The 27,542-nt window shown below is 40.5% G+C and overlaps 2 protein-coding genes across 10 annotated transcripts in view; one reads left to right on the top strand and one right to left on the bottom strand.

The window, feature by feature from the left end:
- The window catches only part of AP4S1 (adaptor related protein complex 4 subunit sigma 1), a 51,625-nt gene that overhangs the window by 22,725 nt on the left and 1,358 nt on the right, over window positions 1-27,542 (bottom strand). The window contains exon 1 of one of the 6 annotated variants that reach the window (XM_042989524.1): window positions 26,828-26,898. The exons of the other annotated variants lie outside the window; for them this stretch is intronic. The gene's annotated coding sequence lies outside the window, so the exon portion shown is untranslated. Of the gene's footprint in view, window positions 1-26,827; window positions 26,899-27,542 lie in introns of those variants that run through there. 6 annotated transcript variants of the gene reach the window in all.
- The window catches only part of STRN3 (striatin 3), a 105,636-nt gene continuing 105,088 nt past the window's right edge, over window positions 26,995-27,542 (top strand). For all 4 annotated transcript variants that reach the window (XM_042989517.1, XM_042989516.1, XM_042989515.1 and 1 more), the window contains exon 1: window positions 26,995-27,521. In XM_042989517.1, the coding sequence (XP_042845451.1) occupies window positions 27,240-27,521 (282 nt within the window). In that variant the 5' untranslated portion in view covers window positions 26,995-27,239. The remainder of the gene's footprint in view (window positions 27,522-27,542) is intronic.

Below are 27,542 nucleotides of genomic sequence, written 5' to 3'. Positions count from 1 at the left end.
TTCAGGGCATCTGGGTGGCTCTGCCGGTTAAGCATCCAACTTCGGCTCAGGTCATGATCTCACAGTTTGTGGGTTCAAACCCTGCATCAGGCTCTGTGCTGACAGCTCAGGGCCTGGAGCCTGCTTTGGATTCTGTGTCTCCCTCTCTCTCTGCCCCTTCCCGGCTCACGCTCTGTCTATCTCAAAAATAAAGAAACATTTAAAAAAATTAAAACAATCTTCACAAAAGTTAGAAATTACAGTCCTAGACTCTGGATTCCAGCTGCCAGGTAGAAGAAAATAAAATATTGTCACAAAGGTACTCATGGCCAAACCTTTGCCTCTAAATGTCTTGGTTGCATTAAGTGGTAAAATGAGATGTAAAATGATCACATTGAGATGATACACCAACAGATCAAATTGGTTTCTACCTTAACAAGCACAGCATTCCTTCCCACTGACTTCAAGAGCAAGGATGGCAAACAAGGGCGTGTTGAATTGACAGTCATTAGGATGCAAGTCTTGAAAATAGTAGCTGAAGGCATCTAAAGACTCAAATACATCATCTTTTTTTTTTCCTGCATGCTCATAAACAATTACACAATTTATAACTGTAGGGTTACACAGTGGTAATAGTGGCCAAGCAAAACTGTAAACTCTATTATAAAATACACAATGCCAAAATATACAATGTGGAGACTCAGAGACAAGTACATGTTTGAGAACAGAAGATGAATGCTTTAAGCAACTATCCTGGTTACTCATCATGAGGGAGGAGGGAAGTCAAATAATTATGAAACTCAGGTAGGGCAGTAAGGAAAGAATATGCTTAGACAAGTGCTGGGAGTGGCCAGGGAGCAGGTATGAACTTCCTGTGTTTATAAAACTCTGCATTCAGCAACACACAAAGCTGGGGAAGATGTTTGATTACCAGAAGTTAGGGGATTCCATGCCCAAGAGCCTGTGTGAATCAAGGATGAATGAAGAAGGGAAATTTCATTGGGGAAAGCATTATGCAAAGGGTGCTAGGATGCCTAAAGGCCAAGATGAGGGAGGCTGGTAGAGTCGTAGTAGAATATGAGCAGATCAATGTCCCAAGACCCCATATGATGGAAACTGAATGCCTACAGAAAAGACAGACTGGAAAGATTGAAATACATACTGAATTGGGCATCACTGTCATATTTCTGATGGTGTAGTCTGGGAGTTAGAACTGGAAGAGTCTTTACAAACTGTCCTATCCAAAGATGACAAATAGATTTCAACTTGGGTGCCAACTGTGACTAACTGTATTAGCTGCTTTGAGCACCATGTTGGGAAGGATTCTGGAACTGTTCAGGTTCAAAGATGCCTTGAATGATTAGTAATGTCAGTTGTGGGTTAGGAAGCAGGGTGTGGCAACATATGCACCTCACATCTGTCTTCCCCAATGTGCACTCCCTTCATTTTGCAGATGGGAAAACTGATAATCTGAGATGTAGAGTGAAGTCCTGAATTCGGGTCTCCTGACTTAGAATATAATGCTCTCTTTATCACATTGCCTCTATGCCTTGCTCAGTGTATTAGTGTCATTAGTGTTCATTTAAACTAAATAAGAATCAACTTTAGGTAGCTCTGGGAACAATCAAGTCAATTTCTCTAATGCTGCTGCACAATTTGGGAAATACCAAACTATGACAATGCATGAAAATGGTAGAGTATGAAGTTTCTAGAAATGAAAGTGGTATTTGATGATGGCTAATATCCTTTCTAGCTCCAGATTATTCTAGTACACACACACACACACACACACACACACACACACACACACATAATATTAGACAAAAACAATCTTGCCCCCATAAAAGTGATTGAAATAAAATCCTCCAAGTTAAGAAGCAAATTTCCACCAGGAAAACATAAAGTCCTCATACAGCATAATAGTAAAAATGTATGCATTGGGGCTTCACAGTTAGTTTTGTGATCCTGGGCAAGTTACTAATCTTTTAGTACTCAGTCCATGGTACAATTGGAATAACAATAGTACTTTCCGGGTTGTGAGGATTAGAGGAGTTTTTGTGTGTGTGTGTGTGTGTGTGTGTGTGTGTGTGTGTGTGTGTGTGTGTGTTTTAAACATTAACATTTTATTTTATTTTTACATTTTTTTTAGTTTGTTTTATTTTGAGAGAGAGAGGGAGGGAGAGAGTGGAGGAGGGGCAGAGAGAATCCCAAGCAGGCTCCGTGCCCAGCATGGAGCCCACTACCCTGGGATCATGAACCAAAATCAAGAGTTGGACACTTAACCCACTGAGCCACCCAGGCGCCCCAGTATATGTGATGTTCTTAAAACAGTGTTTGCCAGTTAGGTGCTATATAGGTGTTAGCAAATGTTATTATGATAATATATCACCTTTTTTCTTCAGTGAAGCCTTTCCTGCTTATCCCAATCCCCTCTTTTTTTTTTTTTTTCAAGTATATTCATTTATTTTGAGAGAGAGAGTGTGTGTGCATGCGCTAGCGAGCACAGGGAACGGAGGGGGAGAGAGGGAGAGAGGGAGAGAGAGAGACAGAGAGAGAGAGAGAGAGAGAGAGAGAGAGAGAGAGAATCCCAAGCAAGCTCCCCACTCTTGGTGGGGAGCCTGACACAGGGCTCAAACCCACAAACATGTGAGATCACGACTGAGCCGAAATCAAGAGTCAGATGTTTAACCGACTGAGCCACCCAGGTGTCCCCCAGTCCCCTCTTTCTAACCATAAAGAGCTGGCTATTTTCTCCTTGAACTCATTACTGTATCTTATAAAACTTGTCATCCTGTATAATCATTATTTCATTACATGCTGAGCTGCCCTACAAGACCAGTGATTTCACTTTTTCATTGTGACAGTAAGAGATGTATTTTGCATTGTGACCCAGCATACAGGTACATATATATCTGATTCAAGTATATACGAAGTTTACCAAACAACACCTACCCATACTATATGTATTGTACTCTAGTGATTTCTATGACATTTTATAAAAAATGTAGTTGTGAGGTATTTGGGTTACACAAGATATATGGATTTTTCAAAACTTACCAAATGTACATTAAAGATTCATGAATTTAGTGGTGCCTAGGTTGCTCAGTTGGTTAAGCCCCTGACTTCAGCTCAGGTCATGATCTCACAGTTCATGGGTTCGAGCCCTGCCTGGGGCTCTGTGCTGATATCTCAGAGCCTGGAGCCTGCTTTGGATTCTGTCTCCCTGTCTCTGCCCCTCCCTCTCTTGTGCTCTGTCTCTCACTCTCTCAAAAATTAAAAAAAAATTTAAAAAAATTCATGTATTTAAAAATTTTTTTTTCAACGTTTTTTATTTATTTTTGGGACAGAGAGAGACAGAGCATGAACGGGGGAGGGGCAGAGAGAGAGGGAGACACAGAATCGGAAACAGGCTCCAGGATCCAGGCCATCAGCCCAGAGCCTGACACGGGGCTCGAACTCACAGACCGCGAGATCGTGACCTGGCTGAAGTCAGACGCTTAACCGACTGCGCCACCCAGGCGCCCCGAAAAATTCATGTATTTTATATAAATTTTACATAAAAATAAACTAATACTTTAGTTAATGATATTCATGTATTTGGGAGAAGTATATTGATATCTATAGTTTACTTTGAAATGCACCAAAAAACTAAGATAAATTAATGGATGGATAGAGAAATAATAGATGGTTAGATACATGATAAAGTAATATAGTAAAATGTTAATGGTAGAATCTTGGTGGTGAACATACACAAATTCACTGTGCAATTCTTTCAACTTTGTAGTGTATTTGAAAACTGTTGCAATGAAATATTGAGGAAAAATGCTAGTTGTGGGACACTGTTTTTTTTAAATTCATATATTTAGAGCAGTTTTAGATTTATAGAAAAAATTGCAAAGACAGTACAGAGTTCCCATATACCCATACCCCATTTCCCTTATTATTAACATCTTATGTTACAATTAATGAATAGCAATACAGTACATGATTATTAACTGAAGTCTATACTTTATTCACATTTCCTTATTTTTTACCAAATGCCCTTTTTCTGCTCCAGGACCCTATCTAGGATACCACATTATACTTAATCTTCATGTCTCCTTAAAGTTCTCTTGGTGCTGACAGTTTTTCAGGTTTTTGATGACCTTGACAGTTTTTTATTTATTTATTTTTTTTTAATTTTTATATATTTTTGAGAGAGAGAGAGAGAGAGAATGAGCAGGGGAGGGGCAGAGCGAAGGAGACACAGAATCTGAAGCAGGCTCCAGGCTCCGAACTGTCAGCACAGAGCCCAATGCGGGGCTTGATTTCATGAACCCTGAGATCATGACCTGAGCCTAAGTCGGACTCAACTAACTGAACCACCCGGGTGCCCCGATGACCTTGAGAGTTTTAAAAAATACTGGTCAGGTATTTTATAGAATGTCCTTCTGTTGGGTTTGTTTGATGTTTTACTCATGATTAGACTGGTTATGGGTTTTGGGGAGGAAGACCATAGAGGTAAATTGATATTTTCATCACAACATGTGAAAGGCACATACTATCAACATAATCTATCACTGTTGATATTGACCTTGGTCACCTGGCTGAGATAGTTTTTGTCAGGTTTCTCTACTGTAAGTTTATTCCCCCCTTTGTATACTGTACTTTTTCGAGGGAAGTCATTATATGTAGCCTAAATTTAAGGGGTGGAAAGTTATGTTCCATCTCTTTGAGGGAGAAGTACCTATGTAAATTATTTGGAATTCTACTGCACAGGAGTTCTGTCTATTGTACCTATTTATTTATTTATTAAATCACTTGTTTGTATCAATAGAAACTCATGGATATTTTATTTTATACTTTGGGTTATAATTCAGTATGACCCACTGATTTTTAATTTCAGAAGTCACTAGAGACCTGTGGCCCAAAAGTTTGAAAAACACTATACTAGAACATGAACTTGTGGGTAGGGTCCATATCTTATTTCAGATTTTGCACAGTGCCTAGTATATAGAGAATATCCAATAAATGTTTACTGAATGAATGAAATAATAATCATATAAGTATTCAAACAAAGCAGACATATAAATTACCCTGGTACCCTAATTCCTGCCCCAAAGCCTGTCAGTTTTCTCAAAGAAAACCAGTGTTTTTACCTTTAGTGTATATCTTTCTGGAGTTTCTATACATTTACATGTAAACATGCATGCAAGTATGGCAACTGTATTTTTTAAACCTAAGTGTAAACAAAGTATATCAAGAGGTTAGCCAAGTGTTTATTCTCTTCTGGTAGCTTTAAATGAACCAGGTCCACTCACAAAGCCCTGGCTGGATCCTACAAAAAGGCACTAAAGAGATATGTTTTGGAATTCATCAGGAGCACCTCCTGTTGAATCATTCTAGCTCAGGCTTTCCTGGGTCTTTGTCCTCTTGGATCCGGTGCCTTGGCTCCCATTCTTTCTCTGGCCTTAGTTCTTAATGACCTGGCTTGGAGTTCTGCAATCTTCCAGGACTTGACCTTTGGTATTTGCCCTCTGGCTGTAACCCCTGAAGCCTTTGGCACCCAGCCCTTGCTCTGTCAACTGGGAGTAAAAGGCAGCTTACAGAGAGGCGGTGGAAGATTAAATGGGGTAAATAATGTAATTCTTGTAAAACATTTAACACACTGACTTCTTTCATTTCCTCTCATTGTGTATTTTTTTTTTTTCAACGTTTTTTTTTTATTTATTTTTGGCACAGAGAGAGACAGAGCATGAACGGGGGAGGGGCAGAGAGAGAGGGAGACACAGAATCGGAAACAGGCTCCAGGCTCTGAGCCATCAGCCCAGAGCCTGACGCGGGGCTCGAACTCACGGACCGCGAGATCGTGACCTGGCTGAAGTCTGACGCTTAGCCGACTGCGCCACCCAGGCGCCCCTCATTGTGTATTAAACTGGAAAGACATGCTAAGATTATAAGGAAACAGGTGTCTGTATACATTGTTAGTGGTCCCTTAAATCGTTACAAATTTTCTACAGTGTAACCTGATACAATTTAACCAAAAAAAAAAAAATCATGAAAATTATTCTACCTTTTAACTCAAGCATTTCAGTCTTGAGAATCTATCCTAAGGTATAATTTAAAATCCATACGCATGAAAAAATACCAACATTATTTATAATAGTTATAAATGAAACAAGCTCAGATACTACAGAGAACCAAGTGTTAAATGAACACCAACTTGATGTATTTTAACCATTAAAATAAATACGCAGACTTTGCAGAAAAATGGGAAAATGTAGATAAAATAATGTTAAGTCACAAATTAGAACACCAAATTCTATACCCACATGGATTACTATTATGTAAAAGCAAGATCTGAATAAAGATTATAGAGACTGGATAGATGGGGTGCCTGGGTGGCTCAGTTGGTTAAGCATCCAACTCTTGATTTCACCTCAGGTCATGATCTCACGGTTTGTGAGTTTGGGTTCTGCACTGACAATGTGGAGCTTGCTTGGTATTCTTCTCTCTCTTTCTGCCCCTCCCCTGCTCATGCTCTCTCTCCCTCAAAAGAGAAAAAAGAAAAAAAAGATTATAGAGACTAGACAGAAATCATATAAAAATAAGAAATGAAACAAAAAAAGAAAAGAAAAAGATTAAACAGATGAACCTTGGAAACATTCTGCTAACTGAAAGAAGCCAATCACAATGAAAATATATTGCATGATTCCACTTATATGAAATGTCCAGAATGGGAATATCTGTAGAGATAGTAAGTAGATGAAGGGTTGCCAGGGATGGGAGTTTGGGATGGGAGGTGTGATGGTTACACAAGTGTGAGTATATAAAAGCCATTGAATTGCACACTTTATTTATTTGAGAGAGAGAGAGAGGGCATGAGTGTGTGAGAGGGGTAGAGAGAGAGAGGGAGAAAGAGAGAATCCCACACAGGCTCTGCACAATCAGCGGGGAGCCCAACGTAGGGCTCAAACCAAGGAACTGGGAGATCATGACCTGAGCCCAAGTCGAGAGTCGGATGCTCAATTGCCTGGGCCACCCAGGTGCCCCTGAATTGTATACTTTAAATGGGTGACTTGTATAGTACGTGAATTATATCTCAATAAATCCTGTTAAAAAAGAGATAGACCAGACAATCTGGAAGAGCTCCCAGTGGACAAAGCTGGAACAATCTGGATAACAAATAACAGTATCGGATTATTATCCAAAGTATAAAATAAGTACACATGAGTACATACTGATAAATACACGATTGAATAAATAAATAAACAGGACAGAAGAATCCCACATACAGGTTTCCCCCAGCTATCTGAAAGTAGAATGTTCCTTGGAAACCTTTACTAAGCCGAAACGGTGGTAAAGCAAAGAAGCAATTACCATTAATGTATACGGGAAAAATTTTGAGCATTCCCAGACACAAAAAAGTAACCTCTTTTAGGTTTTTCTGATGCCTAAGGGATGTAAAAAATAAATCGAGAGAAAGCACGGATCCTCGGAGACACAGTCCGAAGCTCTGGTGGCTTGATGCTGGCATGTGGAATGTAGCTGCCAAGGAAGGAACTTGGTGGGGCCACTCTTGCTGCTTGAGGTGTGCTGCCTCTGTGACTGCTCACTGCAACACAGATGCTCGACACTCTTTTGTCATAAACATGAAATGCTCTTTGGATTTCTTTCAGTTAATGACAACAGGTACTAATGTAGATCTTTCCTAAAAGCAAAATCTTACTAATAGAAGGAGATACCTGTATGTATGTTGATACTCTCTCCTCCAGGAAGTCCTCCAGGGAGCTTAATTTCTCCCACCCATTGGAAGGTGACCTGGACTTAGTGACTCACTTCCAAAGGACAGCATATGGAAGTGGAAAACAGGAACCTCACAGTAGAGAAACCTGGCACACACCGCCTTAACCAAGTGATGAAGGCTAACATCATCAGTGGCGTCATGTCCCCCTGATATGAGGTGATGAGAAAAGTATTTCATCTCTGTGGTGTTCTTCCCCAAACCCATAACCCCATTCTAATCATGTGAAAATACATTAGACAAAACCAAATTAAAGGACATTCTAAAAAATATCTGACCTGTGTTTCCCAAAACTGTAAAGATCAGGAAAAACAAGGGAAATGTGAGAAACCATTACAGATCACAGCAGATTAAGGAGATAATGGTGACCACACGCAATGTGGTATTTTGGAAGAGAACAAGGACATCAATAAAAAATTGGTGAGGGGCACCTGACTGACTCATTCAGAAAAGGATGCAATTCTTCATCTTGGGGTTGTAAATTTGAGCCCCACGTTGGGCGTAGAGATTACAAATAAATAAATAAACAAACAAACAAACTTAGAAAGTTAATAATAATGCTACCCATGTTGGTTTTTTAGATGTGATAAATATACCAAAGATGAAATGACAACATTAGAGGAAATGGGTCTGGTATTCAGAAATTCTCTATCTTTGCAACTCTTTCATAAATCTAAAATGATTCCAAATAAAAAGCTTACTCTTTAAAAAGGAGAGGGGTGGGGTGCCTGGGTGGCTCACTCAGGTAAGCATCTGACTTGAGCTCAGTTCATGATCTCATGGTTTGTGGGCCTGAGCCCCACATCAGGCTCTATGCTGACAGCTGGGGAGTTTGGAGCCTGCTTCAGATTCTGTGTCTCCCTCTCTCTCTGCCCCTTCCCCACTTGCACTCTCTCTCTCTCTCTCCTCTTAAAAATAAATAAACATTAAAAAAAAATAAGAGGGGTGTCTGAGTGGCTCAGTCAGTTAAGCTGCCAAGTCTTGATTTCAACACAGTTAATGATCCGAGGGTTGTGGGATTGAGCCCTCCATTGGCTCTGCGCTAAGCATGGAGCCTGCTTGAGATTCTCTCTCTCTCTCTCTCTCTCTCTCTCTCTCTCCCTCTCTCTCTCTCTCTCTCTCTCTCTCCCCCCCCCCGCCCTTGCCCCTCTTGTTTCCATGTGCTCTCTCTCTAAAATAAAATTTTTAAAAAATTTGGGGGGGGGGGGAGGCGCCTGGGTGCCTCAGTCGGTTGAGCATCCAACTTCAACTCAGGTCATGATCTCACGGTTGGTGAGTTCGGGCCCCGTGTCAGGCTCTATGCTGACAGCTCGGAGCCTGGAGCCTGCTTCAGATTCTGTCTCCCCCCACCTCTGCCCCTCCTCCACTCATGTTCTGTCTCTCTGTCTCTCTCTCTCTCTCTCAAAAATAAAATAAACATTAAGATTTTTTTTTAATAAAAAAATTTCTTTTGTAAGGGGAGAGGGGTGCCTGGTTGGGTCAGTCAGAAGAGAATGCGACTCTTGATCCTGGGGTCATGTATTAGAGTGAAGAGGGTTTGTTTGTTGGTGTGTCTGTGTGTATAAGTCTATGTCATATTGGCTATATTAGTTATATTTGCTTATTGCTTAAATATCTAAATTTTTATCAGTATATTAAGGATATTTAGGTATGAGGTTTATTTTTATTAACATTCTCAATAATTACACTTCAGGCTTTCCTATTTTCTTTTATCTAAGAGGCATACTAATTTTAATAGATGGTGTGTGTGTGTGTGTGTGAGTGTGTGTCAAGGTATATGTTCCATAAATGGCTTAGTCTGCTCTTTGGTCAAACTCTGTTCTGACCTGGATAACCTCTGGCTCCCAGTAATTCTTCTGCCACACATCACCATTTGGGAGCTTTTCCCTTCTTTTCCCCTAGCTCAGGGTTCAGAAAAGCTTTTCCTGCAAAGGGCCAGGTAGTATTTTAGGCTCTGAGGGCCATATGGTCTCTCTCTCAACTAGTTACTCTGCTACTGCAGAATGAAAGCAGCCCACATGATATAAATAATATGTAAAGCCATGGGTGTAGCGTGTTCCAAGAAAACTTTATTTATAAAAGTCAGCAACTGGATGTGGTCTGCCGGCTATAGTCTGCTCTGCTATAGACCAATGCTTATCAAATTTAATGAGCACACAAATCCCTTGGGGGAGCTTGTTAAAATATAGAACCTGATTTAGTAGGTCTGGAGCAGGAACCATACATGGAGTGGCAAAGCATAGAAGACTCATTAAAGTGCACACCTACAAGGTCATGAAGTTTACCTTTCTCAACATCAAGTTAGACTAAATAACAAGAACTGAGTGCTTACCAGGTACAAGACAGCAAGGAACAGAGTAAACAGAAACACAGGTGTGATGACAATTTCTTTAATTTGGTCATAGCTCTTAAACCATAGAATGCTGGATTGAGGGGGCAAGCTTTTATTTTTTTAAAAATAAGTTTATTTCGAGAGAGGGACAGTGTGAGCAGGGGAGGGGCAGAGAGAGAGAGAGAGAGAGAGAGAGAGAGAGAGAGAGAAAATCCCAAAAAGCTCCGTGTTGCCAGCACAGAGCAAGAGGTGGGGCTTGAACTCACGAAACCATGAGATCATGACCTGAGCTGAAACTACGAGTCAGACACTTAACTGACTGAGCCACCCATGCACCCTGAGGGGGCAAGCTGTCTTGACATGTCACCCCACATGTCCTCAGTTTCATCAGGTGCTCTGGCTAGCTGGTCTCATCCCTTATGGCTTCAGCTGGTCTCTCTCAAAGCTGTACATATTTTGGAATATAATGACATTTCCAGGAAGCAGACAACCATTCTTTTGTCAAGAATTCACTAGTAGCTGACTAGGGCACCTGGGTGGTATTCAACTCTTGATTTTGGCTCAGGTCATGATATTACGGTTCATGAGATAGAGCTCTGTGTTTGGCTCTGCGCTGACAGTGCAGAGCCTGCTTGGGATTCTCTCTCTCTCTCTCTCTCTCTCTCTCTCTCTCTCTCTCTCCTCCTCCCCCACTTCCTCTCTCTCTCAAAATAAAGAAACATTAAAAAAAAAAAGAATTTACTAGTAGTTGACTAGAATATTTCATTTAACCTCAAGAAATTACAACAATGCATTTAGTCCTTCACATTTCACCATGACACAAAACCAACTCAAAATAGGTCAGACTTAAATATAAGAAGTAAAACTATAAAACTTTTTTTAAGTTGTTTAAATATTTTTTTTATGTTTATTTATTTTGGAAAGAGAGAGAGGGTGTGAGCAGGGGACGGGCAGGGAGAAAGGGAGACACAGAATCCAAAGCAGGCTCCAGGCTCTGAACTATCAGCACAGAGTCTGATGTGGGGCTTGAACGCACAGACTGTGAGATCATGACCTGAGCCGAAGTCAGATGCTCAACCAACTGAGCCACCCAGGCGCCCCTTAACTATAAACTTTTAGAAGAAACAGATTTGAGACCAAAAGAACAATCTGTAAATAGAAAAAAATTGATAAACTTTTTTTAAGTTTATTTATTTTGGGACAGAGGGAGAGAGGGAGAGAGAATCAATGTGGGGCTCAATCTTACGAAGGAAGAGATCATGATCTGAGCCAAAATCAGTTGGACACGTAACCGACTGAGCCACCCAGCCCCTAATAAGCTGGATTTTATTATACTAGAAAATTTGTACTTCAAAAGACACCATTAAGAAAATGCAAAGTCACAGACTGGGCGAAATTATTTGCAAATCAAATATGTAATAAAGGACTTGTATTTACATGAAAGACTCCTTACTAGCAAGACAAGCAACACAACTGAAAAAATGGACAATTTGAAAGTACATGTGAACAAAGAGGACATGCGAATTGCTAATAAGTACATGAAAGAATGTTCAACATCGTTAATCCTTAGGAAAATTCAAATTAAAACCACAACAAGATACCATTTCACACCTAACTTGAGTGGCTATAATAAAAAAGAGAAAATAACGAGTGCTGGCCAGGATGTAGAGGCACTGGAACCCCAAAGCAGTGCTGATGGGAAAGTAAATGTTACTGCCACTTTGGAAAACAATTTGGCAGGTTTAAAAAACTCCAACACAAATCTACCATATCATCTAGCCATTCTACTTTTAAGTATAAGCCAAAGAGAAATGAAACTACACCCGCAGAAAACTTGCACGTGAATGTTCACAGAAGCATTATTCGTAATAGCCAAAAAGTGGAAACAACCCAAATGTCCACCAGCTAATGAATGGATAAACAAAATATGGTATATCTACATACAATGGAAAATGACCCAGCAATAAAAGGCAACAGAATACTTCTTTGACATGCTACTAAATGGATGGACCTTGAAAACATTAAGTGAAAAAAGCCAGAGACAAAATACTATCTACTAAATGATTCCATTAATCTGAAATGTCCAGCAAAGGCAAATTTATACAGATAGAAAGCACAGTAGTAGTCAATTAGGGCAAGAAGAGGTTTAGGGGAAAAGGGGGATGGGGTTTCTTTTACGGATGATGAAAGTCTTCTAATATTGTATTTATTTGTGTGAAAATATTTGCACAACTTTGTAAACTTACTAAAAATCATTGTACATGTACATTACATAAAGTTCAGAGCTACTGTGCAGCAATAACCAGAGAAGGAAGTAATTATACTAAAAATGCGTTTTGCTTAAATCTGGATGGTAGGATTAGGGGCAATTTTTATTCTCTATCTTTACTTTGCCTTATTTCCCAAGTTTTAAGAGATCTGTTGCTTTCTGTCACACACAAAAAGTTTGTTTAGGAATGCTGAGCTGCGTTACATAATTTTTGAAATTATCCAACTGGAAAATAAATGTTAACTCAAACTAATTAACCTATTGTTTCAGTTATTGTGACATTTCTAAATGTGTTATTTCTTTAAAACATGTACTGTTTTTCAAAGTGGACATGTTGACAGCATCTAATCAGTATGGACTAAACATCGGCAACACGGAAATACAAACTACTAGATTCTACTTGCCCCATCATATCGATTCCCACAGGCCTCAAAGTTATCTAGCTGTTTTGGAATGTCTCCATCCTTAAATGAGAGGAAATACTGGTCAGTAGCAGATTTTCACCTAATTGGGATCACCTCCCTCAGAGTCTGTAATATATTGTATATTCTTTCTTTATACACTAAAACAGTTAGTTTCTTTGCTTCATATTTAACTGGAATTCTTCAATGATTCAGTTTTCCCATCTGTCATCTAAGAATAATAACAGCTGCCTCACAGAGTTACTGTGAGGATGACATGACATGAAGGAAATGTACAGCACTTAGAGCCCCCCTTTTTGAAAACTTCCTCATCCTCCTCCCTAGTGTAGGTTAGATATTCTTCCCAATAGATTCTTGCTGCTGCAGTTCTAAGACTACTGAAATTTGACTTCAGGAAACCTGTCACCCACTCTTCCTTTCTCTCCATCCATTCCTCTCCTCCAATCTCTCTCTTTTTTATGATCCAGAATACATTTTCCGTAGCTTCACTGGAGACTCTTCCTTTGTGTTAAATCCCTGGGTCACTCAAGAAATACCTCAACCACATTTGAGTAATTTGGCATTTAACACATTTACACGTGTGCTGCTTTTATTTTATTTATTTTATTTTTTTATTTTTTATTTTTTTCGTGTGCTGCTTTTAAAACTTCGTTTTAGGGGCGCCTGGGTGGTTCAGTTGGTTAAGTGTCCGACTCTTGATTTTGGCTCAGGTCAAGATCTCACAGTTCTTGGGAACAGACGCCTGCATGGACTATTCATTCTGTCTGTCTGTCTCTCTCTCTCTCTCTCTCTCTCTCCCTCTCTCTCCACCGATGCCCCACCTCCTCCCCTGTACCCCAATTGTGCTCTTTCTCTCTCTTAAAATAAATAAATAAACACTAAAAAAAATAAAACTTGGTTTTAAAATAGTTAAAACGCTTTAAAATGTTAAATTTTGGGGCACCTGTCTGGCTCAGTCAGTATAATATGCAACTCTTGACCTTGGGGTTGTAAAGTTCGAGCCCTCACATTGGATATACAGATTACTTAAAAATAAAGTCTTAGGGGCGCCTGGTGGCTCAGTCGATTAAGCGTCTGACTGTTGATTTCGACTCAGGTCATGATCTCACAGTTTGTGAGATGGAGCCCCGCGTCAGCTGTCATGCTGAAAGCACGGAGCCTGCCTTGGATTTTGTCTGTCTCTCTCTGCCCCTACCCCATTCACTCTTGCTCTCTCTCTTTCACAATACATAAATATATATTTTTAATGTTTATTTATATTTGAGAAAGAGACAGAGCACAAGCAGGGAAGGGGCAGAGAGAGAGGGAGACAGCATCTGAAGCAGGCTCCAGGCTCTGAGCTGTCAGCACAGAGCCCGATGTGGGGCTCGAACTCATGAGCTGGGAGATCGTGATCTGAGCCGAAGTCGGATGCTTAACTGACTGAGCCACCCAGGCGCCCCAATAAATAAATATCTTTTTTTTAAATTTTTTTTAACGTTTATTTATTTTTGAGACAGAGAGAGACAGAGCATGAACGGGGGAGGGGCAGAGAGAGAGGGAGACACAGAATCGGAAGCAGGCTCCAGGCTCTGAGCCATCAGCCCAGAGCCCGACGCGGGGCTCGAACTCACGGACCGTGAGATCGTGACCTGAGCTGAAGTCGGACGCTTAACCAACTGAGCCACCCAGGCGCCCCATAAATAAATATCTTTAAGATATAAATAATAAATAAATAAAATCGTAAAAAAAAAATAAATAAAATGTTAAATTTTAGTCAAATTCAGGATTTGTGGAAATCCCAAAGCTCCTATTTCTGTAGAAAAGTACTTTGGGAATAAACCTCAGTACTCTGGTCTGTCATTTTTCTAGGAATATATCTGAAAAATTTCTAAAGCTTCATTAGACCCTAAAATCTTGTTCTAAAGGCATTTTGGTAAATTGATCAAAAAGTCTCATGAAGTACACTTATCACAGTGAGCACTAGCGCTAAGTCACATACAGAATTGTAGAATCACTATAGTGTACACCTGAAACTAATGCAACATTGTCAACTATACTTCAATAATGAAAATTTTTTTTAGAAATCTCATCAAATTCGGTCCAAGGTACAAGTTTAAGTAAGTGTGGTTATTTGTAACTTTAAAACATACATAAATCAATCAGAGATAAGCTAGCAGTTTTACTGAAAAGGGTAGATATTGTATTTTTGGAGATGTTCAAGTATCAGACTTCCTATCCTAAATAAGAGGGTGAACTGTAAGGTCTTTACAGCAACATGATTCAGGCAGGGGGAGAAAAGTCATATTTCAAAAACTGAGGATGAGGATTTATGTACTATAAATAGACCATTACATTGTCTGTTTGAAAGTACATGTTTTATTTTTACTCATTAGTCATCTGTGTGTGTGTGTGTGTGTGTGTGTGTGTGTGTGTGTGTGTGGAGTGGGGGATGGAGGGATTGAGAATAGACTCCCCATCAGTCATCTGCCAGAGAGGTATTGACTACCAGGTCTGGTGGTGGTGGGAGGTATTGTACAGTTTAAAGATACAAATTGATAATGGCTGCAGTTCACATGAGCCTGTTGTTGTTGTTGTTGTTGTTGTTGTTGTTGTTGTTATCTTACCTTCCACTCTTCTTTGGATAGAAAAGCTGCTTTGGGGCAAATAATGAGACTCATAATAATGGCTCAAATAATGGGATTCAACCTTCCCATTACTACATGCAATAGAGATAACAATATTTATCTTTTGAAATCTAAGTTTTTTCTTCTAAAATTATCTTTCTTCTATTTAGTTTTATGTGGAGGGTAATTTATTTTGAAATTTAAAATAACATTAAAATAGGGAATACATTTTATTTTGACAAAACATGGGCATGGGTTAGAAATAGTGAAGAAATACCATTGTGTGGGTAATCTTATTCTAAATTGTTCAGGGGGTGCCTAGGTGGCTCAATCGGTTAAATGCCAAGTGCTGACTTGGGCTCAGGGCATGATTCCAGCCCCATATCAGGCCCTGTGCCTTCATCGCCCAGCCCTCTTTGGATCCTTGGTCTCCATCTCTCTCCATCCCTCCTCAACTTGTGTGTGTGCGCACACTCTCTCAAAAATAAATAAACGTTAAAAAAATAAGAAGATAAACTGTTTTGGTTAAAATTAGCCACACAAATTAAATACTTGTGCTTAATGACTAAAAATCTTTATCGGATTTTTGGACTAACAAAGACATCCAGTATCTTAGTTTTAGAGAAGAGTTAGTGCAGAGCAGAGCAAAGAGGTCTCATGGCTGGGATCCTCCCAGGACTTGCTATTCTGATATTATAATGTGTTGTAAGGAGAAACTCGAGAAGATAACTGAGTTTACTACATATTACTTCCCATTCCTATAAAATGGTTATCAAGTTTCCCCCTCAAACTGGAAATATTTCAAACCAGATATTCTGGATTCTGATAAATTTAACTTCTTTCTTTTCTTTTCTTTCTCTCATTTAAGTAATCTCTACACCCAACATGGGGCTCAAACTCACAACCTTGATATCAAGAGTTGCATGCTCTACTGACTGAGCCAGCCAGGTGCCCCTAACTTCTGTACTTCTTTCTTTTATTTAAAAATTTTTTTAATGTTTATTTTTTGAGAGAGAGAGAGAGAGAGAGAGAGAGAGCGAGCAATCGGGGATGGGCAGAGAGACAGAGGGAGACCCAGAATCCAAAGTAGGCTCCAGGCTCTGAGCTGTCAGCACAGAGCCTGAAGCGGGGCTCTAACTCACGAATCGTGAGATCATGACCTGAACTGAAGTAAGCCACTCAACCAACTGAGCCACTCAGGTGCCCCATAACTTCTGTATTTCTTAAGTTAGATAGGTCTTGTTAATTCTTGCTGGGCATCTGATTGCCAATGAAAACTGTGAAAGCTGTACAAAGACAGACTTTTCTTATACATTTGTCCTTCTGAAGCGTAGTCATCTAACAGCATCGCATTAGGATTTGAATGACAGGCCCATGAAGTGCTCTTAAAGGGTCAAGTGCAATGTTACAGATTTTAAATTCAAATCAAACTAAAGCAATTTGGAATTAAAATTTGATTTGCTGATGGTTCCTATCGTTTTGTGTCAAATAAAGAAAAAACAAAACGTCACTGGGATACAAAGGAATCTCACTTTACACAAAATGTATCTCTGAGAAGTTGACTACAAATTGAATTTAAATACTATACTGGAATTATGGAAAATGCTTATATAAAACAATCACTCCATAATTTATCTCCAAATAATGTGTTTCAACACTGTAATTTTTTTTAATCTAATGTTTACATTACTTAAGGAAAAATTAGTTACTCTGTGAATTTTTTCTAAAAAATATACAAGAAAATCGTACTATGAAACTGTAGCTATGTGTTAAAGCTCTTACTTCAAGAGCTTCTTAATTACATAAAGTATGTCCTGAGTTAAAATCAAGCATATCAGAATCTCTATCAATAATTTCAGGGCCTGAAGATATCATGTGGAAAATTACGGCTCCAATAACAAATTCTTTCTGCAGATCATCACTCTGAACAGAAGAAGCAATGAAACACAAAAATTACTGCATTAAGCTTCAGTTTGGGGATCAGTTTACTTACCCAACAGGATCTATCTTTTTCATTAGTGACACAGCCACCACAAATGAGTAATTAATGCTCCCAGCATTTGATGGTGGTTGTGAGAGACCTTCTCAGCTGTATCCTGAAAGGCAGTATTCACTCTTTGGAATATGATGTGTGACATGACCCAACAAACTAACTCATGAGGGGAGATAATAATAGTAGAAAACACTTAACACAGAAATTACTAAACAGCCAGGTGCTGTTTTGAATATTTTACCTACATTCAGTTAATCCTCATAGTAGCTCTATGAGTTACAGACTGTTTTTATTTCTACTTTATAGATGTGCAAACTTAGTCACTTGCCAAAGGTCACCCAGTAAAACAGTGGAGAAAGGACTCAAGGCTGGTTAGTCTGACTCCAGAGTCTGTGCTCCTATCTACTGCTCTTTACCTCCAGGTTTGCCTCAAGACACCAGTAATGCAGTGATGGCAGTAATATGACCAGGGATGCCCAATTTCACTCTTCATTCACTAGTGTAAATCTCACTCGAGCTGGTTGTACTCTCTGTACAAAACCTTTAACTGGCTAACGTGCATATTTTGGCAGTTTGATTCTGATCCTGGAGCAAAACACAAAAGGTGCAATTCTAACAGATTATTTGCTTTTAGTTGAGCTCAACATGGAGCCTAAAATGATTCAGGCAGATAATGTGCAAATTTAGGACAGTAAAACTCATATTACTACATTTACAACAGCGTGCTTAACATTTGTAATTAGACCTAAACTTCCAAAATTCCTACGTCTGATTTGCCCTCTTAGTGAGTTCAGCTAATCTCCCGTTCTACTTCCAATAAATAAAACATACCCAGCAAATGCTGTCCAAGGCAAGTTTGCAGACACGTATCTGAATTTAGTATCATTCTCGTTCAGATCAAATATCAGAGTGAATGCAGGGCTTTTCAGGTGGCCTGCTTGGCTGCCCTTTGCCCAGGAGCACCTTTTGCTTTTCTGAATTGCACAATAAGGGATAGCAACATGTTATAGTTCCCACTGAAAATGTACATAGGATATTAAAGTTGTCAGACAAGAGCTGGCCCAACTGTTGCCCCAAGGATATTCATACTTGAATTTATACTCGCTTAAATATCTCACAATCCTTGAAGAGCAAAAATGTCTCGAATACTTTAGTAGTGGTCCAATGAAACTATTTCAGTAGCAGGCTGTACTAACTTTAGGTTAAGTAGCAGGCAATTTAAACTTTAAAATGCCAAGAGTGTAGACAGGCAAGGGAGTGGTGATAGCAGCAGAGTAGTTTTGGGAGCTCCCAGGATGCCCTCAGAAAAAAACGGTGATAGCAGCAAAGATGGGGGAAAAAACCCACAAGTCTATAGGCAACATCTTTACCAAAAATCAGGTGAAAAACAACCCCTGGAACTCTAGAACTCTAATGGGTAGAGTCAAACTACACTTAGCAACAAAAACTGGGTGACCCCAACTGTGCTGGCTAGAGTGGAGGTTTGAAACTGTGGTCTTATAAGGGTCAAAAGAGAAAAAGAATCCAGAAATTGCCAAGTCTTTATCCAAAGGAAGGGGCCCCGCTCCCCCATTTGAAGTGAGAGGCTTCCCCCCGCGCCCCCCCCCCCCAAAAAAAGAAATGAGAGACCCAGGAGTGAATCTAAGAACCACTGTGAGGGGCGCCTGGGTGGCGCAGTCGGTTAAGCGTCCGACTTCAGCCAGGTCACGATCTCGCGGTCCGTGAGTTCGAGCCCCGCGTCAGGCTCTGGGCTGATGGCTCGGAGCCTGGAGCCTGTTTCCGATTCTGTGTCTCCCTCTCTCTCTGCCCCTCCCCCGTTCATGCTCTGTCTCTCTCTGTCCCAAAAATAAATTAAAAAAAAAAAAAAAAACGTTGAAAAAAAAAAAAAAAGAACCACTGTGAGAACTGGGAGGAGTCCTGGCAGGGTCTCTTTTGCCAATGAGTACAAGGAAAGGTCCCATCCAGGACACTAAAGGGCAGGCAACACCTAGCACAAGCTCTTTTGTAGGACAGATCCCACGCTGAGGAGGAACTACTGAGGGTGGAACATAATATATCTGTTAAAAGAAAATTAGCTAGCTAGCTAGGGCTGACAAAGCTAGATTAAGCTGATCAAGATTAGTGCATTACAAAAATTAAGACAGCTAGACATTACGTGCTGCCTGGTGTGATGCAATAGAAAGTACACTGCATCCCCAGTGGAGAAGTGTTTTGCCAAAAAAATAAATAAAACCTGAATCAAACGTAGCCTCTAGATCTAGATCTAGTTTACAGAACATATGGAGGAGAAAGGAATATGCTAAATAATACCAGAAAAATGCAATCAGCCAAAAGTGGAAAATTCTATAGGAGAAATAACCTGGTCTCTTCAACAAAATGGCATGACAATATTGGGGTGAGGGGAAGGCAAAATCAACAAAGAGCTAAAGATATATCAACTAAATGAAATATGTGGATTTTGTTAGGATCCTGATTTGAAGTCACCAAGTCTTTTTTTTTAGAGAGAGAGAGAGAGGAGAGAGCAAGCATGAGCAGGGGAGAGGGGCAAAAAGAGACAGAATCTTAAGCAAGCAAGCCCCACAAATCTTAAGCAAGCTGGATGCCAGGTTCGATCCCACAACCCTGGGATCATGACCTAAGCCAACATCAAGAGTCGGTCACTCAACTGACTGAGCTGCCCAGGCAATCCGTGAAGTCATGAACTCTTTAAAAAAAATTTTTTTGACACAATTGGCAGAAATCGAATACGAACTAAGGATTAGACTACATAAAGAAATTACCATTAACTTTGTAGGTATGACATTGATATTGTGGTATATTAAAAAAAAAAAGGTCCTAATCTGTTAAAGATACTTAGAGAAGTATATACCAATGAAATAATATGATGTCTCGGATTTATTTTAAAATATTAATGGGCTTGCCATGGGAGCATGGGGGAGGCCATGAATTCTGTTTCAATGCATCTTTGATCTTGTCAAGTAATATCACGAGCAAAGCTTGCCTTCCCAAGTTGAAAAATTTAGGGCCAAGAAGCTGTAATTGAAATTAAAAAGGGGCACATGTGTCCAAGGAATATTGAGGAATTTGACAGCTTTATGAAACTTGTGATAAATGAATGCATCGAGATGGCAGTTAGTGGGCAACAGAACAATACTGGAAAGGTGGTAATATGAGGAAATAGTATCATCATGTTAGAAGCTTTAGAATGAGTTTAAACAAAGGCTTATTCACTACAGAAATCAATTGCTTTCACACGTCTCCTCTCCAATGAGCCAGTTTTACTATGATATGGAAATGGCTGCATACATTTTTTTGGGGGGCTGCAAACATTTTTATATTAAACTGTTTTATTAAATAAATTTTTGTAAGAGTAAAAATTCCTCAGAAAAAAGGTGGACTAGATGAACTAAGAACAGCAAAACCTTGATAATTGTTGAAAGTGTAGTCATAAGACCTTTTTTCTATTTTTACATGATTGAATTTTTTTTTTTTTTTTAAGACTTTATTTTTAAGTAATCTCTATACCCAATGTGGAGCTCGAACTTACAACCCGGAGATCGAGTTGCATGTTCTCCTGACTGAGTTAGATAGGCACCCCATGATTGAAATTTTTCAAAATAGGGGTGCCTGGGTGGCTCAGTCGGTTAAGTGTCCGACTATAGCTCGGGTCATGATCTCACAGTTTGTGGGTCCGAGCCCCGCATCAGGCTCTGTGCTGACAGCTCAGAACCTGGAGCCTGCTTTGGATTCTGTGTCTCCCTCTCTCTCACTCTGTGCCTTGCCTGCTCACACTCTGTCTCTCTCTCTCGCAAAAATAAACATAAAAAAATTTAAAAAACTCTTTTTCAAACTAAAAAGTTAAATAGAAAAAGTCTATGCACCACATGATTTAGAATATCTAATTATTATATTAAAACCTATAAAGCAAAAGGAGCAAAGGAGAATAGGATTTATTTAAAAATGCTCTGAAGAATTCTTCAATCTTTTTTTGTGGGGTAATCATCATGTGCTTTAGGTGAGTCTATTAATAGAAAGACAAAACCATCATTTAAAAATATTTTGTTATAGGGGTGCCCGGGTGGCTCAGTCGGTTAAGCATCTGACTCTAGATTTCGGCTCAGGTCATGATCCCACAGTTTGTGAATGCAAGCCCCACACCTGACTCCACACTGACAGTGCGGAGCCTGCTTGGGATTCTCTCTCACTCCCTCTCTCTGCCCCTCCCCCTGTGCTCTGTCTTTCTCTCTTAAAGTAAATAAATAAACTTAAAATAAGTCATAAAAAAACAAGTTTTTGTGATTTTTTGTCAAATTCAAAACATTCTCCAAAGAGAATACTCTCTAGCATAGATTTCTCAGGCAAAGTGTCTGTATCTGGTATTATTCTTTTGACTATCCTCCACTGTTGCTCTAACAGGAGACAAACCACACTTCCAAGATTGTTAAATTACTACCTAGGAAAGTTTTGGCAATTTCCCATTCAGTCACATTTTCCAGTCATTTGTTTCTTATGGCTGTAGACCTGGTTGTTCACTTTTAGCCAATGTCCAGGAGGGACTTTGCTCCAGGCAATTTTTTTTCTTCAATTTTGACATCTCTGTGAGTTAGCTATTATATAATATTATCACAGCCTACTGCTTTCTGACTCATGTTACCCAGAAGACAACTCAGGAATGAACTTGGACTAGAATTTTATATAGCCCGCCTAAAGGTTTTGGTACCTATTTTTCTATAATCTTTGAAGGTCTTTTTCCTTTTCTTTCCCACACAACATATTGTTTGAATAGTTCCAGTGCCCTGTATGTATTTCTACAATTTTCTTAGCCACAGGCAACTCTTGTAGTGATCTTATTTTGCAGGTGCAACCACTGCACAGGGCAAAGCTATCTCCTCTTTTTCCTTTCCATCTACGTTATAGTTTGCTCCTTTTTTTTTTTAAATATTTATTTATTTTTGAGAGAGAGAGAGATAGAGCATGAGCGGGGTAGGGGCAAAGAGAGACAGAGACACAAAATCCGAAGCAGGCTCCAGGCTCTGAGCTGTAAGCACAGAGCCTGATGCAGGGCTTGAACCCATGAACTTCAAGATCATGATCTGAGCTGAAGCCGGATGCTTAACTGACTGAGCCACCCAGGCACCCCTACTCCTTTGGTTTTTGAACACATGCCAGGTCTTCTAAAATATCTTCCTCTGGGCTCTAATACTCATTTGTTCTCTATATTTATACATGTAAACACTACATAATTTCCTCAAGTGACTGAAATCACCCCAAAACCACCTAAAAATGATTTTAAGAGTGCAAATGATTTGGGAACCAGAGACAGTGATATCGAGCCATTGATAGGACAGTAGGAGGTAGGATAGTGCAGGGAGATTTTATTTGTTTCTGAATAAAAGCATACACTCACTGATAGAAGAGTGGGCCCACTTCCTATTCTACTGAGGGCCTGAGGAGGTGACCCAGAACTCTATACCTCAGCTTTCTTGTGTTACTGGAGATAATAATACTTGTTGCCACCTTTCCACATGATGCAAAAAGATGACTGGATTAGTGTTTGTGAACTGGTTTGAGCTCCCTGTTAGAAGGATGTCAGGTTCATAGTCAGCAAGGTATAAAACTGGATGTTCAGGTGAGTAATTACAGGGAACCATATGGTTCTCTAAGGCAGGGCCAAAACTCTTTGTACATCAGGTATTGCAATAATTGGAAAGAGGGCATCTGAGTGTTAATTACTCCTGACTTATTTTAAAAACCTGGAATTCCTTAACATACCTCTGCTGACACAATATATGTACATCAAATATGACAAATCCCTTTTTGGTCAGACAGTGTCTGACCAAATCACAGAGGTGTCTAATCACAGAGGTGTCTAAGATTAGCTAACAGGAAAGGAAAAAAAATCTAAAATTCTAAATTTATAAATTTATATTTAATATAAATAGGCATTCTCAGCAGTATACTGAAACTAAGAATCAAATCAGTGGGAGAGGAGGAGGAATGAACAGAACAGATGAAAGGACAGAACAAATAGGAAGTTTCAAAGGTGAAACTGAAGACAGGAAATGACTCAGCCACAATTCCAGGAGGGAGTTCTAGTTAGGTGAGTTGTAGATGATACTATGGCCTGGGAAACTCATTATGTACAGAGGACAAGATTCTAGGAGCTGATTGCAGAGCGTCCTCAGGAGTCATGGACACAAAGTCTAATGAAAATAATATAAAAAATATTCTCCTCTTGGGGCGCCTGGGTGGCTCAGTCTGTTGAGTGTCTGACTTTGGCTCAGGTCATGATCTCACAGTTCATGGGCATCGGGCTCTGTGCTGTCAGCATGGAACCTGGGGCCTGCTTCAGATTCTGTGTCTCCCTCTCTGCCCCTCCTCTGCTCATGCTCTGTCTGTCTCTCTCTCTCTCAAAAATAAACATTAAAAAAAAATTTTTTTTAATTCTCTCAGAGGAGAAAATCTTGGTGTCTTTTACTTTTGATACTCAGGGTAAAAAGTCAATTATAAAAACAAGAACAAGGGGCACCTGGCTGGCTCCATAGGTGGAGCCTGAGACATTTGATCTCAGGGTTGTGGGTTAGAGCCCCACATTGGGTGTAGAGATCACTTAAAAATAATTTAAAAATCTAAACAAAAACAAAATAAGAACTCAGGGCAGTTTTAGTCATTGACCCTTGAAATAGCTGAAATAATGGTGGTAAAAATAATACAAAAAGATCGAGGTGAAGGAAAAATATACCTGTTATTCTAAATTTAAATTATTCATCATTTTTTAGGAATATTTATTTATTTTTGAGAGAGAGAGAGAGAGGGGGACAGAGGAGCCAAAGCTGGCTCTGTGCTGACAGCAGACAGCCTGATGTGGGGCATGAACTCACCTGCTGTAAGATTGTGACCTGAGCCCAAGTCAGTCACTTAGGTGACTGGGCCACCCAGGCACCCCTAAATTGTTCATCATTTTGAGGAGATTGTACCGTTCCAGACACTGGGAGTATAGTTACAAACAAGAGGGGCATGGCTCCTACCTCTCTAAGAGGCTGCAATCCTCAGATACATGACTATGATCTGGGAAGAACATGGCCAAGGACTGCGTTATTGGCATTTATAAAACCATGGTGAAAGCGAGTGTAGACATGTTCAACTGGAATTCTTCAAAAAGGAAGCATTTGAAATTTTATTTCCTTATTATTTTAAAATGTTTATTTTGAGAGAGAGAGAGAGAGAGAGAGAGAGAGAGAGAGAACACATGTGTGCTTGCAATCACAAACCGTGATCATGACCTGAGCCGAAATCAAGAGTTGGATGCTTACCAACTGAGCCACCCACCTAGGAGCCCTAGCACTTGAGATTTTAAAAGTGAATCTAATTCAGGGATCTAAAAAGCTTCTTAGCAAAGTAATACTTTGCCAAGGGAAGGGAAGGAAAGCCAAGGGGGTACAGTATCTGTTAAATTCTTGTGAAATGAAATAGTACTATGTTTTTGAGGAACCAAAAACAGTGCAGATTGGCTGGAGAAGAATGGGTGCCATGATAACGTGATGGCAGATTAGCCGATAGAGTGGATCTAGAATTTGAAGTATTTTTATATGCTATGCTACAGTTCAGGCTTCATTCTAAATCTGAGGATGACTCAAATATTTTAAGCAGGGAATAACAGAATCAGATCTGCCTTCTGAAGATCCCTCAGGCATCAGTGGTAGTGGAGGTAGGGGAAGAGTAGAGGTGTGAACATTTAAATTTAACACATGAATAAAGATGATGGAATAGATATGAAATAGATAAGTAATAAAAATGAAGGATGTTACTGAGAAAGGGATTGGATGTGAGAGTTGAGTGAAAGGAAGGTACTAGAACAACTGCTAGACCTCAGGTTTGAATATGCCACTTAACAAGATAGGTAATAGAAAAGAAACAGAATTGTTTGTTTCTGAAGGTGGGGAGGAAAATAGAAGGATTATAAATCTAGTCTTGAGCTTGAGGTACCAGTAGGAAGTACAAGTGCACATGTTCTTTAGTTGAGGACAAAAATCAATCACAACTGCTCACACATGTTTCTTGGGAGACATATTTTGTAACTTTTTATGTGCTATCAGTACCCTCAAAAAGGAAGAGGAGTGAATAAGCAGGTTGTATGTTGGTCACTATAAAATGGAGAAATAGTACTTTAATAATATGGAAACATAGTTCTTAATAATATGTGACCTAAGACCCCAGTTCATATACAAATAAAACATGGCAACATGGGTTACAAGTCCAATGCTGTCCATTAAACTATAATAACAGTAAAGCAGACATGATAAAATAAGATGTACTATTTTTATCTTTTTGAAATTATACCTTGAGTGGTTGTGTGTATTCCACAGTGATAATTTTATTGGTAGTAGAGAAGAAAAAAAGTTAATGCCATCAATTTTATGTGCAATTTTCCTGCACAGCTTTAATTGTTAACATCTTTTCCTTATTATATCGTTAAATATTACTTTTGTCCTAATTTTCAGTCAAGAGGTTAGTAGCTATATTAACTTTCTTTGGAAGCTTATTAGTTCATTAAGAATGTTTCCTGTCAACCTAAGCACATAAAAACACACACTATGGTACTTAAAAGATTAAGCTTGTATATTATATTCTTCAAACATCGTTTCATAATCCAGGAAAACTTCTTTAGCTGTTCATCTAGGATTTTACGTTGTATTCACGATGCGTTTATTTTCTATTTTCATCAAAAGATTCTGCTATGAATCCTGCTATTTGTAAACCCATTCATTCTAAAACATTGCATTTTTAGTCTAAGTCCCTTTCAAAGTTATCTTTCTCCCTCTACGCATCACCGTCAAGATCTAAAGTTTTTCACTATCCCTTCTCCCAAGAAAAAAATGCAAACATTCGTTCCTGCTCCTCCCCCCACCCCCACAACCCACCCCAGATAGGAAAGAAGAGGCGAGGCAAACTGGAACAAGTTGCGACGGGCGACCCAGAGCGCAGAATTAGTTAAATCGGGCTCGAAACGGAGACCGGGATCAGTCACCATGTCCAGAAGGATCTGGGCTATCTGCCAAAAGAGAACGTCCCCAAAGCCTCAGAAACTGACTGGTGCTAAGAAACCAGAGAAAGAACGAGTGACAAGCACAGAAAGAGGCCCGACCCTCTGGGACATCCTGAAACACGCAAGGAATGCAAAAGCAACGTCAGGAATCCGGGACCGGCTGCGGCTGGCCAGAGCGCCCAGCCAGGTTAAAACCCAGCTCTGTAGGCAGGCATGCTGCTGAGACCCTTGGTTGGGGAAAGGCGCCCTGGGGGCTTGGTGACTGAGCGACGGAAATTGTTGGCAGCATGAGACCGGTTGGCTCCCAAAAGCGCGAGTGGCTCACGTTCCGGTACCTACACGGAGACACCCGGAGCAAGTCTGAGGGAGGGCCTAGGGGCGGGGCTAGAGTTCATACCCAGCCTCAAACGCCAACCCTTACTGAGTCTTCAGTACGCCTGCGTATGGGGAGGCCGCACTCTATTTGGCTGCTGGGCGTGCGGCGGCAGCGGCGTTCTCTACCCGGCATGCTGCGCGCTTGTGACGGCCCTACGTCTATCCCCTTCCCAACCCAGCCCCCTCTCCCCCTCCCGCCGCGGCCCCCCCCTTTCCCTAAAGTGAGTGAGTGAGACGGACAGATGGAGGAGGGACTGTAATGGCGGCGACCGGCAGCTCCCTACTCTGACCCACGGCAAGCATACAGCACCGACTCCCTCCTCGCTCCTCTCCCAGCCGGCCTCCGCCCCGCCGCCAGCGCGGGGCCACCCTCCCCGGCCCTTCCCCCAGCCGTCGGCTTCTCGCCCTGCGCCCCGGCCGGGGCCCCACACACAATGGACGAGCTTGCCGGAGGCGGTGGTAGCGGCCCGGGGATGGCGGCCCCTCCACGGCAGCAGCAGGGACCTGGGGGGAACATGAGCCTTTCGCCAGGGGGGAATGGAGCGGCGGGCGGCGGGGGTCCTCCAGCCGCCGAGGGAGCGGGTCCCGCGTCAGGCCCGGAGCTGTCCCGGCCGCAGCAATACACTATCCCAGGGATCCTGCACTACATCCAGCACGAGTGGGCTCGGTTCGAGATGGAGCGGGCGCACTGGGAGGTGGAGCGGGCCGAATTGCAGGTACCTCGCTGGGGCGGTGTG

The sequence above is a fragment of the Panthera tigris genome, chromosome B3, assembly GCF_018350195.1.
Source record: "Panthera tigris isolate Pti1 chromosome B3, P.tigris_Pti1_mat1.1, whole genome shotgun sequence".
NCBI classification, from domain to species: Eukaryota; Metazoa; Chordata; class Mammalia; order Carnivora; family Felidae; genus Panthera; species Panthera tigris.
The sequence above is the reverse complement of the archived record's forward strand: the minus strand, read 5'-3'. Positions and strand labels throughout refer to the sequence as shown.